General features: G+C 40.7%; 1 protein-coding gene across 2 annotated transcripts in view; it reads left to right on the top strand.

Moving 5' to 3' along the window:
• Positions 1-17009, top strand: part of Ube3d (ubiquitin protein ligase E3D) — a 135822-nt gene that overhangs the window by 53362 nt on the left and 65451 nt on the right. For both annotated transcript variants that reach the window (XM_076917261.1, XM_034484093.2), the window contains one exon: positions 15408-15546. In XM_076917261.1, the coding sequence (XP_076773376.1) occupies positions 15408-15546 (139 nt within the window). The remainder of the gene's footprint in view (positions 1-15407; positions 15547-17009) is intronic.

Genomic DNA, 17009 nt, shown 5'->3' with positions numbered 1-17009 from the left:
GGATTCCGGAGGCAGGAGCTGATGCAAAGGCTCCTGAGGGGTGCTGCTTATTGGCTTTTTCTCCATGGTTTGCTCAGCCTGCTTTCTTATAGAACGCAGGACCACTAGCCCAGAAATGGCGACACCCACAATGGGCTGGCTCCTCTCTTATCAATCGTTAATTGAGAAAAATGCCCTACAGGCTGGCCTATGGTCTGGTCTTATGGAGGCGGTTTCTCAGTTGAGGTTCTTCCTCCCAGCTGACTTTAGCTTATGTCAAGTTGACATAAAACTCTCCAGCATAACTGATCCTTGGCAACTTGACACACAAACATATAACCATTAAGCCACAACCCATTCTTTCTCATTCATCCCCAAGATCTCACATTAAATTGATAAATGACTTTTAAAGTCCCAAGGTCTTTAAACGTTTGAACACATTAAAAGTTGTCTCTTTAAACATATCCAGTTTCTTTTAAAAATCCAAGTTCTTTGTTAAACTCCTCTCTCTCTCTCTCTCTCTCTCTCTCACACACACACACACACACACACACACACTTAAATTTTCTCAACTGTGGGCTCCTGTAACATCAAAAATAAATTACCTTCTTACTTGAAGAGTCAAGAATCAGGGCAGAGTAACAATCAAATCAAAGCAAAACTAAACTTCCAACAATGTAAAAACCACAATGTCCAATATCTGGGATCTGCTCACGATCTTCTGGGTCCTCCAGGGGGCTTGGGTCACTTCTATGGTTCTGCTGTGTAGCACACACAGCTTGTCTTCTAAGTTCTGGCTGGCACCACTCCATAGCTGCTTGGAGCTGTGTTAATGATGGTTGGCATTTCCAAAATGCCTGCTTTCTTATAGAACACAGGACCACCAGCCCAGGGGTGGCATCACCCACAGTGGGCTGGGTCCTCCCCTATCAATCACTCATTAAGAAAATGCCTTACAGGCTTGCCCACAGCCCGATCTCATGCAAGCATTTTCTCAGTTGAGGTTCCCCCTTCTCAGATGATTTTAGCTTGCGTCAAGTTGACATAAAACTAGCCAGTGCATTACCTCAAGGGTTAAACTCAGACATCATTGGAAACTATATCTCACTTAATAGAGTCCCAGATTCTATTAAATGAAAATGCATTTGATATGGTGAGATGGAGGGAAGGGGATAAAATATAAGCAGCTGCATGGGGAGAGCCTCAGGGGGCTGTAGTGGCTGAGCATCTGAAGGACACAAAGGACAGGTTCCAAGAGAGATGATGTGGCAGAAGTGTTGGCTGAAGGTCACACAGAAAGGTAGTGCAGGTATGAAAAATTAAACAGGTTGGAAAATGTCAACATGAACTTGGGGTTAAGAACTTCTCTTCTGAAAGGGTCTCTGAGCAGTTAGAAATCGGAGGAAGCTGGTTGTGTCCTTGATTTTAACTCTTCAAGCTGAGCAGCTGTTTAGCAGCTGAGTTGCTAGGCAGTGTCTGGAATAGGATGTTTTAATTTTGGAGAAACCCAACTGTTAAAACAGCTGTTGAGTTTGTAAGTCCTAAGCGCACTGTGATGAGGTTACAGGACCTACTCGGATCCGAGCTCCAGGCTGACTGGCTGTTCTTATGGTTTGATTAGCAACAGTGAGGGAGGGAGTGGACGCTAGGTGGAAGGTCTGGCTGGGTGCTGGAAGTCTTTCCATAGAAGCCAAATTCACTGCTTTCTTTCAGTAAAGGCCAAGGACATTAGCTTTCACCATGTTCCTCGTTAATGGAAATTGCATTGATACTGTGCCTTGCGGGTTTGGGATGAGAGTGGTTCTTTTTCTTAGTGGTTAAAAGAAATGTCTTCCTGGTTCTGGGGACATGTTTTTATCCTTCCCTTAATGATAGTATCATATCTGCTTAGAACAGTAAGCAGTTGTTTGTATCATTTATTTCCCTTTTTCTGTTATCTGAGAAAAGCATCTTATCAATATACAACCTTCAAATTTATTCATTCACATCTGACTAAACGTCAGTGTTGCCAATGACAAAAAGGCCTGCAATTTTAAATTCAGGTCAGTAGGTTTGTTTGTCTGTTAGTTTGTCCCCCACCCCCACCCCATGGAGCAAACTACTGATTGAGTTATTGTAAGGTAAGCTATCTTATTTAAAATAAGATGACCTGAAAGATGGCTCAGCAGATAAAGCTGCTTGCCACCAAGCCACATGACCTGAGTTCAATGCCCAGAACCACAATGTACAAGGAGATAGAGAAATAAATAAATGTTTTTTTTTTTTTTTTAAATGTGACTTGCAGGATGGCACAGGAGGTAGGGTACTTGCCACCAAATCTGCAAGTCTTAGAGTCCTATGATGGAAGTCCCCACCGACAGCTTCTGCTCAAATGCTGGCCCTCTTCCTTGCATGTTCTTCACACACACACACACACACACACACACACACACACACACACACGTATACATACATATATATATACGTATACATACATATATATACATATATAAATGTAGATACACACACATATATATACATATATATATGCATATATATGTATATATATACACACATATACACACACACAATCATTGTTAGACAGCTTAATTTTTAAGTTTTCATGAATTGATATTAATGGCATGTGTTATTCATTATTTTGCTTTCAATTGGGGAGGAGAGGTTTGGAAACTGAGCCCAGAGCCTTGTCCATACTAAGGAATTATTATTTATTAATGAATCAAAACTTTGTAACTATTTTCCAAATCAGACTGGTCTTGAGTTTAGGCGTTTTATACTTTAAAGTACTGGCTTAATTTTACTCATTTCTAAAACTTGTAAGTAACGGAGACATAGAGACAATTATAGTTTGTATCTTTTCAATAAAAATATGCTTATTTTTACTAAAGCATCTGTCTACACACACACACAAACACACACACAAATTTTTTTTTTATCAAAAACTGAACAATTTGTTTAGTTACAAGTTAAATTGTTATTTTAAAAGTAATTGAGGTATTTCATTTGGTTTGTTCTTTTGTATGTTTGGTGTTTAGAGACAGTCATTGGGTATGTAGCATAAGCTGGCCTTGAACATGAGGCAAGGCTCCTGCCTTGGCTTTCTGAATTACAGTGTGTTCTTCTAAACCCAACTGAAACTATTTTTTTCTGACTGTCACAATCATTGTTGTTGTTGTTGTTGTTTTAATATTAGGTAAAAACCTTCAGTCTTTTCTTATTTTATCACATAAATAAGTTTTCATTTTGGTATGAGTTCAGTCATCGGAGGGAGGTGTTTTCATGATTAGTAAGTTATATTAATATTGTTGATAAAGTCAGGCGTTTAGTCCCTTCACTTCTTGCAGGAACTTTAAATCCTGTCTGCCCAGAATGCTGACTTTGGACACACCCACGCAGTCACACTCTCCTATGCTCTTCAGGGATATTCATAATTTTAAGTTTCTTTTTCATGCTTTTGGTACAAACTGATGCAACAGTCTCTTCAATGTAAACTCAATGCAGAGTAGCGAGAGCCAGTTAGAGAGAGAGATGGATTCAGTGGTGTGGTGGGAAAAAACCCAACAGCAGCTGGCCTTTGAAGATTACAGAGAAGTGCAAGTGGGGCTTCTAAAGCCCCAGTCAACTATATTTGGTTCTTAATCCACACAGTCTTTGAAGCATACTTACCAGTGCTACCTACCAGAGGTCTCCAAGCTTTGGGCAATGAGTGAGTCCCAGTTGTAAGATTGAGGAGGCTTTCTTGGTTGCCTTGGTAAGTCTTACTCTTTGGTTTCATTTGGTTTAGGTATTCAGTTATATGTAAACCAGTTTCTTAAGGAGCAATTGGTACCCACTGGTAGAGATATTTTCTCTATGCCATATAACTAGGCAATCCTCTTGACTTTTCCAACTATCTTTTTTTTTTTTTTTTAATTGGTACTTTACTTAATATAATTAGAAGATTTTTGAGTGAACGCTTTTGTTAAGTTACTCACAGCAGAAACAGCAACAGACAGATTTACAAGCATGTAGTAGCATGTTGCTTTTAGGGCTTCAAACAGTTGTTAACGTGACTTTCGCCAGAAGACCTCTAAGGAAATTTACTTTAAAAATTAACTGGTAATGATTATGTCATTATTTAAGACAATAAGTCCTTCTCCTCATCCGTGTGTGTGTGTGTGTGTGTGTGTGTGTGTGTGTGTGTGTGTGTGTCTATGTGTTTAGCTATGTGTTTAGCTTGCTTGCAACTTACTATAAGACTGACCTGGAATTGAGTAAGATCAGCTTCACTCTGCATCCTGTTTGCTGGGATTTAAGCATGAGCCACCACTTTAAAGAATAAATTTTGTAAAGGACGGAGTAAACTATTTTTTTCTTTAAATATTTGCATTTTTTGCATTCATGTGAATGAGTCATGTTTGGATGTCAAAAGTAGAAATGCCCCACTAGAGCACATCATTTGATTTATAACTCTGAGATTGCAGAGCTCTGCCATGTACACAGCAGAGAAAGAACACCAAACTGCGTTTTCATCCACATTTATATTTGGGGATTATGACTGTCTTTTAATACTTTTCATACCGCTTTCATGCGCTTTTCATACTGGAGCGCTTCTACACTTAGCTATCATTGCTTCTATGTGGTGCTTTTTAAACGTGAACCTACAGCCAGCACTGTCACAGTCCCATTGACTTGTAGCTTCTCAAAAAGTTCTGAAAACTTGCTAAATCAAGAACTCTTGCACAGGAGTTATGATGTTGGCCATTGGATTGTCATCCCTCCTCCTCATGAACAGTGTGTTGGGTTTGTTACTATGACAAAACACCTGAGCTAATCGGCTTAAAGAGAGGTGGGAAACAGATGTATCAGAATAAGTTATAGATATTATAATGTACTATTTTCCAGCCAACTTTAAAAGTTCAGTCTGTTAGTTCATTGTTGGGAATATGAGATAAATACTCTTGGGGATGGCTGCAGAGAGGTGAATTGACATAGACTTTAGTGCTGATCTCTTTAAATTTGACAGCACACTTGCCCTCCCACTGATAATTGCTCTCCTGAAACTCGGATGATTATAGTTTAGTCTGTACATATCGGGTACCAGATGTAAAGAGATGCAAGTGAAGCATAAGCATCATGGTAGCTTTGCTCATTGCAGGGAGATAGGAAGAAGCAGTGTCCAAGGTATAACTTGGAGGCCTGCAGCATGAGCCCCTAGGTAGTATTTGTTATCATATCATAGTAGACCCGCAGGCAGAGGGAGGCCAGTGAGTAATGGCGGTCAGCGATGGTGCGGGAAGGAGGAAGTGTGAGTGGCTGAAGGAGGGGAGAGTGCATTAAAATCCCTTAAAATTTCACAAAATATTTCTCAGACAGTACATAAAAAAGTGCTAAACTTAAATAAAAAAAGATGATATATGTTTGATTATATTAAAATTAAGAAAATTACAGCACATGTTTATCATGTCATCCAGCCTTTATACAACTGCAGAGCTCCAGAAGGCTTTGTGTGTAAGGATCCATGACAGGATGTCCTTGGAATAACAGAGTCATGAAGCTGAAGACTAGACTAGTGTTGGCAGGGGGTGGGGAGAGAGAGGAAGGGTTGTGGCTGCCTCAAAAAAACCCACAGATCCTTGAAGTGGAGCCGTCAGTTGTAGTCACGTGGATCTGCACAGGTGATGAAACTGCGTGCAGCTGCCTCGCCCCTCAACACGCACAGAGACTATTCTAGTCTCATCAGTTCCTACCACTAAGAGGAATTGAATCAAAGATAGAATATATAACTCCCCAAGAGTACTTATATTCCCACCAAGAAGGACCTAACAGTCTGTATGCACTTACTGTATAGATATATAGAATGTATCTAACATAGAGGTGTGTGTGTTTGTGTGTGTGTGTATGTGTGTGTGCGCGCGCGCAGGTGCATGCACTTTGTTACATATGCATGTGGAAGCCAGAGAACAACCTTGGGTATTACCCATAGCATGCTGTCCAACTCTTTTGAGATAGGGTCACTCACTGGCCTAGAGCTACCAGTTAGGCTGGTATCCTCCTCTCTCTACTATTCACATCCTTCTGTAACTCCCATTTTATGTGACATTTTATCTTAGGTAATTTTCTAAAGACCTTTTGATGTAAGAAGGTATAAAAAGGCCAGAGGAAAGAAATAAAGTGGTTGGATGGTTTGGCTTGGGGGCTCTACTCCATCCATCCATCCATCCATCCATCCATCCATCCATCCATCCATTCATCCATCCATATGGTTATGTCTGTTTGTCTGTATGTATGTGTGTGGGTATATGTGTATTTGTAAGCATGCATGAATACTTGTGTAGTGTGACAGGTGGTTGGGCTCAACAAAAATGTGAATGTGTTAATATGTAAATGAAAATGTAAATGTGTAAATGAATGTATATGTTTCTGTGTGTCTGAGTAAAAGATTTTAATTCCTTTCTCTCTGGTTCACAAAGAGTTAACCAGCCAAGAAATTAAGGAGCTCCTGGCTGCCTGGCTAGGGAAGGGAGCACTAGCAATAAATCCTTTACCTAATCTCCCCACTGTTAGCAACAAATGTCTATAGATCCAGAGGCCTGCAGCTTCTGGCCTTGGAGTAACTTAAAATCAAGATAGGTATATGTTATTATAGAAAGCATGGATCTCCCTGGGAAGGGGGAATAAAATAGATATAACTAAGAGTTTTCAAAACCTTGTCAGATAAAGGTTCCAGCTGAGGTTACTGTTACTTCTTTGAAACTATAAAAATGTCTACAGTGGGAGAGAGAAGGTAGAAGCTTGGAGAGGATGCAGAACTCTCTGCCTAGGATTCTGTTGAGAACTTAAGCTGCTGCCAACTGGCTCCGCTTCTCCAGTCAGTTTCTGCTGGGTGGTTGGAAATACATTGATGGTGTTATTTAGCTACTGCTATTTGTTCTTTTCCTTGGAAGTCTCATTGGTGAGAATGCTCTGCTCCATCTGGGACATTCTCAATTAGGAACTCTAGTTGTTCCCCTGTTGATTTCTGCTGGTTGTCTCTGAGCCCCTGATTTGATGATGTTGCCTTTTGTTTCTCCCTCAGCTCAGCTCCTCCATTCCTTTCAGTCCAGTGTTTCAAGTACCCACGATGCTGTTATGCTCTCTTTGCCCTGATTTTGTTACTCACTATTTATTCTTTCACATTTCCTCTTTATGAATGTAATAGATGGCCTCATACAGGTATTGTGGACCATTTTCTAGACTGTTCAGAAGAGATGGTTTGAAGCTGATGATTGGAAATGCTACCAAACCCTGCCTGCTACACAGTGGGTCAATCACTGAAAAAAAAAATAAATTTTACAAATGGAAAGTTTGTAAAGAGAGCACATGTCCAGTTCACCTGTCCAAAGGTAGGGCCTGGGGATCTTTACAGGATGAAGATTGGGGATTGAGAAAAGCGATTGGAGTTTAGGGGAGCACCGTTGGTTTGCACACGTGCAAATGAGCTTTCCTGTAGTGATGGATGCCTGGCAGAGGTGCCCCCAATGCCTGTGAAGTCACTGGTTTTTAGAATCCACAGAAGACCAGATATTAAGAGCAGATGTAGAGAGAGTTAGTCTACAGGACTAGCTCAGAGTTTTTCTCAGTTTCCTGTGCATGAGCTTGGTAGACCTGTCTCTTTCTCTTGTGTATTTGAAATTTTCTATGATACAAAGGGTTTTTGTTTTTGATCTAAGGGAGCAGCTGGCCTCTTCAAATAGGATTACGATTTTATGTTCTCAGTGACATCACTCCAGTTAGGGAGTTTCAGAGAGGTTGTTTATAGACCAGATTGTCTTTAAAGTAGTTCAATTGGCAGGATGCTTACCCAGCATGCATGATGCCATGAGTCTAATCTCCAGTACCTCACCTCTGTAATCCCAGCACTATGAGGTGGTAGCAAGAAAATTGCAGTGAGTTTGGAGGCCAGCATGGACTACATTGTAAAGCCTGGTTCTGAATCCCCAAACAAGTAAAACCTATCAATATGCCAAAGGAATAGTTTGAATGTTCTAGATTTTGTTGTTGTTTTGGGTGATTTTAGTATATTCTTATGCTCCCACCAATTGGTGTCTTGCAATAATGCAATCATTTCTAACAAACAAAACCTCAATTCCTGGGAATCTCACTTTCTAGGTAAGAATTACTATGTTAAGTTTTGAGACTGTTCTATTGCTAGATTTGTTTACATTCATTTGCTCTACTTTATGTGTATGAGTGTTGTACCTTCGTGTAAGCATGTGCATGCAGTGTCCACAGAGATCAGAAGTATTTCCTAGAATTAGACTTATGGATGGTTATGAACCACCTCACTATATAGAGATGCTGGGAATCAAACCTTTTGCTCTGCAAGAACAAGCCAGTGCTCTTAGCTGCTGAGTCATCTCTCTAGCCCATTATTACATTATTTAAAGCAGAACTGTTGCCCTTCAACATTATTTAAAGACAGTGTTTCATGTAGCCCAGGTTGGATAACTGAGAATGACCTGTATATTCTTATACCTCTATGTGCAGAGTGCTGGGAGTGCAGGGACAATGCTGGTTTCAGCTTGTTCTCGGGGCACATCGGGCTTTCATGCATTCTAGAAAGCACTCGGCTAGCCCAGACTATCGTCTGTTCTTCCATGAACTTGTTGGTTTGTGGGAAGTTTTCCTTGACAAGTTCATAGCGCAGGTCTTACTAGCAATTTGAAAAGTAGAACTTTCAAGACTTGTGTACCCACATTTTGGCTTTCAAAAGTTCTTTACTTTAGAGAATTAGTATGATTTTTTTTTTTAAATCAAGGTTTTTCTGTAACTTTTTTTGGGAAAAAATGTCATGCAGATTCTGTTTATTACTTAATTAATCATATTTAAATATGCTGGGTACATGGGTCTGTTTTTATGAGTTAGTTCTCTCTCTCTCTCTCTCTCTCTCTCTCTCTCTCTCTCTCTCTCTCTCTCTCTCTCTCTCTCTCTCTCCTTGTTTGTCTCTGTCTCTCCCTCTCCCCTTTCTCTGCTTCATCATAGCCTCACGTAGCCCCAGCAAGGCTTGTACTCTCTTATAGCTAAGGATGACCTTCAGCTTCCCTTCCCCCTTCCTCTGCCTTCCAAGTGCTAGAGTTACAGGCTACAGCACCTTCTAACACTGGAGGTGGGATCTGTCCTGTGGCCATGAACAGATAGTATGCTGTTGAACTGAGTGTGTAGCAGTGTTAACGTGACTTAGCAGAAACACAGCCGCAGTCCATTGAGTTCTTTTGTTACACTTCTGTGTCCTTGAGAATAGTTCCTTTCGTTTGTTTTCTTGTACAACTTCCATATCAAACAGGTTTATATTCATGATGCTATGACCCCCTTGTGGTCCCTTGCCTGCTTTCTTATTTTGAGAGACTAAATTGGTGGCCTTATTATTATAGTTTTTCAGCTGAGTTTCTGAAATCTATAGGCTTGAAAAGCATTATATTTAGATATCTTTTATACGCTGTTGTCTTCAGTTCTAGCATTAAAAAGTCCATATTATCTACTAATGTGTGAGATCCAAGATCTAAGTTAATACATTTCATCTTAGTTTTCTCATATTGCTAGCATCTTTTCTTCTCAGACAATATGTTGAACAGTTTGAAGATACTTTAATTTTCAGTATTCAGTTCCTATGCTAACCCTGCCATTCCAATTTACATTGCACTGAATGACTTCCATGTTTTCACCTTCTATTTTTCTGGGATGTTACCCTGATATTGATTGGCTTGTTCATCCTCAATATCACCAGTTTTGTTGGAAGTGAAAGCGTGACATTTACTCCCCTTTGTATTGTCTTGAAATAGACAGGCCATATAGTGAGTTCTCTGGGGAGTTTTCCTGATGCAAAGGTTTAGAAAAGTGGACAGAGTGTCCTCAGTTTGCATTTCAGTCTCCCAGACTCCGGTCACCAACTGACAGTTCTGGCCTCTTAGGAAAAGCTTTTTCTTCCCTTGCTTAAAAGTCACGGAAATGACTCCCGATTGATGTTTGGTTCCTTGTTCCCTTTGAAGTATCTTTCCTGTTGATTCTTAGTGGGGGACAACTGATTCCCATCTAATAGTTATGATGCTTTGCAGGAAATACCAGAAGTAAAGCCTGAGTCTGCCCCATGTCTCACAACAGGCTTTGATCATCGTTGTTATCAGATGTGCACTGATGTTTGAGTCATGGGTGGGTAGGTACAAGTGACATCTCAGCTGTGTCAACATGTGTCTTAAAACCCAGGTCAAAACTGCTGTGTTTTAATGTAAACTGAGTTCTAAGTATGTCCCAACATTTCCCCCTCCTTTCTGCATCTGTCCTCTCTCCTCTCCTCTCCTCTCCTCTCCTCTCCTCTCCTCTCCTCTCCTCTCCTCTCCTCTCCTCTCCTCTCCTCTCCTCTCCTTTTGTCTCCTCTCCTCTCCTCTCCTCTCCTCTTGTCTCCTCTCCCACCGTCCTACACTGCTTCCTTAATTGAAGAAAGAATGTACAAATATTATGTAAAGATTTAGAGGAATGATACCCAGAGCTCTTAGTCTCCTAAGCTACCACTTTTATTTTTCAAGTAATACTCTCTTTGTTTATGAATTAATGTGATTGAAATAAGAGGCAGTTTGTAAATTTTAACATTGACAGACAATGTGCTATAGGACTAGTTAGGACTGGTTGAGTGTAAGAAACCTGAGGCATCTTAACTCTGGCTGCTTTGTCTATGTCCATACCCAAAAGTTATTGATTGATGGCCTTTGGGGATACAATCTTTTAGGATGTAAGCAACTAAATAATATCTAGGATACTTTTTTATGGTAGAGCACAGAGTGTGGGGTTTGGCTGGGAAGGGTCATTCTTGTTTCTTTTCTGTCACTTCCTGGCTCTGGGGTCAGGACAAACAGGCCTCCCTGTAATGGGCTTCATTCAGTAAGGAAGATTGCTGAATCACAGGATATCTTAAGAGCTGGGCTGAAACCATGCAGATGTTCATAATCACATGGAGATATGGATAGCTACTTTTCTTTGTAACTTTTAACAAAATTAAAAAAAAAAAGATTTAAAAATGTCCTTCCATATAAATCATGATGCTGTAACGTATTACATGAGTTAAGTATGGGGGTTTTCTGAAGTAACCAGACTGCAGTTTACTTAGCTAGGATGACTTGCTGGTGAGTGACAAGCCAGTGCTAAAGTGTTTTCATTTTTGGTTGAATGCCCTTTTTGATGGTTCATACCATAGATAGCCATTTAAAAAGTTGAAACCTGAAGCTGGAGAGATGGATCAGTGATTAAGAGCACTGACTGCTCTTCCAGAGGTTCTGAGTTCAATTCCCAGCAACCACATTCTGGCTCACAACCATCTGTAATGGGATCTGATGTCATCTTCTGGTGTGTCTGAAGAGAGTGACAGTCATATACTCGCATACATAAAATAAATAAATAAATTTTTTTTTTAAAAGTTGAAACATGTGTTTGTCTGTACCAGAATCGATAACAACATTATAAAAGTAACTTTTTTCTGGACAAGGTAAAAAAAAAAGTGTGTGTGTGGTGGTGGTGGTGGGGGGGGGGGCGGGTAACAAAGTTATTTCTCTCTAAGGAAAGTAGCCATTATTCCAATGGTTCTCAACCTGTGGGTCGTGACCCCTGCAGCTTGAATGACATTTTCACAGGGTTAGAATATCAGATATCCTGTATAAAGATATTTGCAATATGATTCATAATAGTAGCAATTATAGTTACAAATAGCACCCAAATAATTGTATGGTTGGGTTTACCACACAAGAAACTATATTAAAGGATCACAGCATTAGGAAGATTGAGAACCACTGTTATAATGTTTTCTAATCTTTTTTTGGATGATATATAAATAATTTGATTTAATATAAATATTTTTTCATGTGTGTCTTGTTACCTTTTCATTTCAAGCTTTGGAATACTCAGTTTAATAAAATAATTTTTTGAGACAGATAGAAATAACAGAAGAATGAAACTGTTCTGAGCTCTCCATGTACTGTAGATAAAAGCTTGCTATAAAGTAGTAGAGATTAGCACAGCCCGTTGCAAGAGTCTTCTTTCTGTTTGGAGAGGACCTCTGTGTGCACAGCATCCTCAGGTATTCATGTAGAGTGATGGGGACAGCATAGTCTTTGGATTCAAGTCAAGCTGACTCCTCTGCTCCCACCATATCACTCACCTTGTGGTACTGAGCAGTCATGTGACCCTTCTGAATGCTGGAATAAACAGTGCCTGCCAGTCAGGGCTCCTCTAATTAATGAGACAACAAATACAGTCAGCATGCCTGTTGTTTGGACTTGTTAGGCACAGGAAAAAACGATAGAAGAAACTTAAGATCTGGACTTATAAAATTTAAACACACATTGTAGAGAAGAGCTTACAACTATAATAAACCCAGACAACTCTTTAAATATTTATTTGTATATTTATTGCTTTCTCTTCTACTTGCAAAAATATTACTGCCAAAGAGGGGCTGGAAAATGGTGAGACAGCAGTCCTGCCTTGAATGTCTTCTTCCTCAGAATGCAGCAGGGCCCAGCCAATCACAATGCTCACTAAAGTCAAGATGCCCTTCCCAAAGGCCCATGACTAGCCTGGGTCAGGCATTAGCTCACTGGAGAGCTCCAAGGGACACATGCAGTCTAAGGAAGTGTCCTGTGGCTTTTAATGAGATGCAGGTTTGAAGCAAATAATTTTAGTATACATTTAAATTTTTCAGAATGCAGATGGCTTCAGTGAGCCCTATTGTGGTTGGCGGGGTTCTAAGTATGATTTTCTAAACATACAACTGTAAGGGGGGGGTGTGCATTTCTATTTGTCTTCAATGGCAAAAATACTGAGTGAGGGGCTAGTGATGTAGTCCTCTGGTCGAGTGCTTACTAAGTATGCACAGGCCCTGGGTTTGATCCCCAGAACCGAAAAACAAAACTGAGTGTATCTGTAAAATTGGCAGCTTTGAGGCAACTTTCTAATCTTTATTTCCAAATAAGACTGCAAAGCAAGAGGCATCCACTCAGGTTTAATCCTGAACCTGGAGCCTGTGAGATGGGAGCACATTCTAAGGGAGAGCACTGGAATGGCGGTGTGGTAAGTGCTGGAGTAGATAGACGCGTGTTAGTAAGTAACAAGAAGCATGGTCTCTCCAAAGAGATGGCATTGTGCACCTCTTTTAGGAGAAGTTCAAGTCCTGGAAGGAATACGAGCTTTCCAGACCCAGAAGCTGCCTCTATGGTCAGAGCACATAGTTCAGTGCTATACAAGACAGGAAGTTAACAGTGTGGCTTGGGGGAGGGTATAAAGAGATAGGTGGAGAGTGAGCCCAGAGCCACTGGGTTGAAACTACATTTCACTTTTTGAAAGGATAGTGTTATTATCTCTATCTTAGAGAAAGGTTGAGAATGTAATATAATGAGTAAAAACAGAAACAACAGAACCAATCTATATAAAATAATAATCTCCGAAGCACAGAAGTCATTCAAACACTTCCTTGCTAAGTCCAGTCTTATATAGGAAAATGAGTGTGGTCTGTTCTAGTCCCTGCAGTTGGCAGACATCACTCTGCCACACGCAGCAGAAATGGATCAGCAGAATAAATCACCTGCTTGGTGATGGAGCTGACCACAGCTGAGCTGCACAGTGTTGATGCTCCCTGATGCTCTCACTCACCGATACCCCCAAGCTGCAGTTACCACACATTTGTATACAGTTAGATTTTCAGAGGTTAACTTCATAGAAATGGATAATGGACGCATACATTTACAAAGTAAATTAAATTAAATTTACTTTGTAAATGTATGCATGTTATATATTATACATATAATATACTATATTATAGCAAGCTTTTATCTACAGTACATGGAGAGCTCAGAACAGTTTCATTCTTCTATGTTATTTCTATCTGTCTCAAAAAATTATTTTATTAAACTGAGTATTCCAAAGCTTGAAATGAAAAGGTAACAAGACACACATGAAAAAATATTTATATTAAATCAAATTATTTATATATATTTATATATCATCCAAAAAAAGATTAGAAAACATTATAACAGTGGTTCTCAATCTTCCTAATGCTGTGATCCTTTAATATAGTTTCTTGTGTGGTAAACCCAACCATACAATTATTTGGGTGCTATTTGTAACTATAATTGCTACTATTATGAATCATATTGCAAATATCTTTATACAGGATATCTGATATTCTAACCCTGTGAAAATGTCATTCAAGCTGCAGGTGTCGCGACCCACAGGTTGAGAACCATTGGAATAATGGCTACTTTCCTTAGAGAGAAATAACACTGGCAAGGTGCAGGCATCACGCAAGAAATCCTCAAGAAAACAGAAGCAAAAGCTATAGTGTTCATGCATCACCTTCTCAGCCTTGTCGCCTGGGGTTTCTCATTAATTGGGGAACTTGAAAGCCAGGATTCTAGACGAAGCCTTACCACTGTCTCCACATCTGCCTCATCTCAGACAGGGCCTCTATCCTTGTCTAGTGTCCAACACTCAGTTTCCTGCTCTGTCACATGAAAGACTTTTCAACTGGGCTCCACAGATCCCACAAAGCTGCTTCAAGGGCCCCTCTGAAGGATGAAGGGCAACATCCTGCCAGTTCAGCCTCTTCAAACAGCATCTTTGCTTTTATTTGTGTGGCAGTTGGCCTGTCGCAAGACTTTTGAACAAAAGGATCCCAACACTTTAAAAGTGTGAAAGTCACCGACCCAGACATTTCCCAAGTTCCTCTACACTCAGAATGACTCTACATCTATAAAATGAAGGTGATGACTCTTGCTTAGCTGGATTAAGGGTCATCATTAAGGGTCATCAATGAGGTCACACATTCTGTGTGAACAGAGCCTCTGGAACATGGAAGACAGCTAATGTGTTAGCCATTACTGCCCCCACCCCTCCCAACTGATCTCATTCAAATGAGCCTGGACATCCTCTGACTCTTGTACTTTGAATATGAAAGTAACTTCCTGAAAATGAGTACTCTGTCTGCTTCATGCCAACCACAGCATAAAAATGGCTTGGACCTTTGCCTTGTGAATATAAAAAAATGTATTCTGTGGTTGCATGTGTGTGTGTGTGTTATATGTGTGTGTGTGTTGTATGTGTGTGTGTGTTGTATGTGTGTGTGTTGTATGTGTGTGTGTGTTGTATGTGTGTGTGTTGTATGTGTGTGTGTTCATGTACCCACACCAAAGCACACATTGTATGTCATGGGACTCAGTTCCATCTTTTCCCCATGAGGGTCCTGGGATCAAACTCAAGTCCTCAGACTTGGCAAAATTGCCTTTACCCACCAAACCATATCTTATTTGTATTTTTACTTTTTATATATTCTACTCACACAATACACACACAGATGAGTTCTCCTCTATGTCATGTTTTTAAAACAATTCTGACCATGCATTTATGAAAGCTAACATATCTGTGTGTTTCAGGCTTGCCAGCTCCTGGGAAGGTGACATCAGCGTCCACCCTTTAACCCTGCCCTCTGCAACCTGTTTGGAGCTGCTGTTGATACTATCAAGGAACAACGTCTCCCTGCCTGTGTCCCTTCGCCAAATGAATTCCTTTCAGGTAAGAAGCAGCTCCTTAACAAAGATTGTTTTCAAGGGTCCTGTCATTCACAGGAGACAGTCCATGGCGAGCCAGTTTCAAATGGCGATAATAGTCAGGAGCACAGCTCTCTTCTCAGTGAGTGAACACATGAAGCCTCAGAAGTCAGGCGCTATCCAGTACTGGCAGCCCCATAGCCCGACCTCCATGTCTTGCCCTAACCTCTATCTTCTTGTCCTCAAGAGAAATGGCAAGAAGATCTGGCTAAGAGGCCTGACTGCCTCTTTCTTTCCCCCAGCTACGCTCTACACCAGTGGTTCTCAACCTTCCCAACGCTGCAAGATATTTTCATACGGCTTCTCATGATGTAGAGCCCTCTAAGCGTAAAATAATTTTCTTGCTACTTCCATAACTGCAATTTTGCTACTGTTGTGAATTATAATGTAAATATCTGGGATTCAGGATATTTGTATACAAACCCCCACAACCCACAGGCTGAGAACCACTGTTCTAGAGCAAAGCCATTGAGTAATTTTTAGTGGCTTTACTATGGTAAACTTGAAGCCAGATGCTGACTGGATGTTTCCTAGGGATGGAGAATCCATGTTCTCAGCACCGTTCTCTCTCCTCAGCCCCTCCCTCAGCCCTTCTCCCCTCCCTGGGTATCTATTTGTATAGTTCCCTGCTGTTCACACTGAATGACATAGGGAGTACTCCTTCCCCAGCAGCCAGTAAACCGGCACATGAGGTGGCAAATAGAAGTTAAGAATGAGAATTAAATAGTAGCTTGTGTCGTGACCCTAAAGCTACTGAGTAAAACTGAGTGCATCTCTCTGGCTTACAATAGAATAATACTCATAAGCTCTCAGACACTGGTGGGAGAGACACACGCTGCCAGAAGTGAGTGCAGGTAGAGTCCCCCGAAGTGTTACTAGTATAGTCTGGGACAGTGTCAAGAGAGGTGGGTATGACTTAGTGTTTCTCTGTCACATGGCAAACAGAACATGGAAAATTCAGGAAATGGATCAAAAACAGCTGCTCCAGTGTAATTTAATCCATATTCTCTTGGGGATTTGTTATATCTGTTGTCTCTGTGAGTCACTTCCTTTGTCTAAACCTTGGGTGCCAACACAAAGTTCAGACTCTGGCTTCTGTATGACTATTTCTCTATTGTTAACCAACTTCAAGACTTTTCCAGGGACCTTAAAGTGCACTTTCTCCTTCTGAAGGAGGGAAACTGAGAGCCAGAAGGCCTCTGGTCTGCTGGAGACCAAACTGAAGCTGCGTCATCGTCACACCCCCGCCCCAACCCAGCACACACACACACACACACACACACACACACACACACACACACACACACACACGCACACACACAACTTGCCTGAGTGCTGGCTGAAATATTGAGTTGAGGTGCATGATTGTAGGTAGAGGTGGATTCTATCTTTTATATCTTTCAGGGTGTCTACATACACTCTGTCATT

The sequence above is a fragment of the Arvicanthis niloticus genome, chromosome 21, assembly GCF_011762505.2.
Source record: "Arvicanthis niloticus isolate mArvNil1 chromosome 21, mArvNil1.pat.X, whole genome shotgun sequence".
Taxonomy (NCBI): Eukaryota; Metazoa; Chordata; class Mammalia; order Rodentia; family Muridae; genus Arvicanthis; species Arvicanthis niloticus.
Note: the sequence above shows the minus strand (reverse complement) of the source record. Positions and strands in the feature narration are given on the sequence as shown.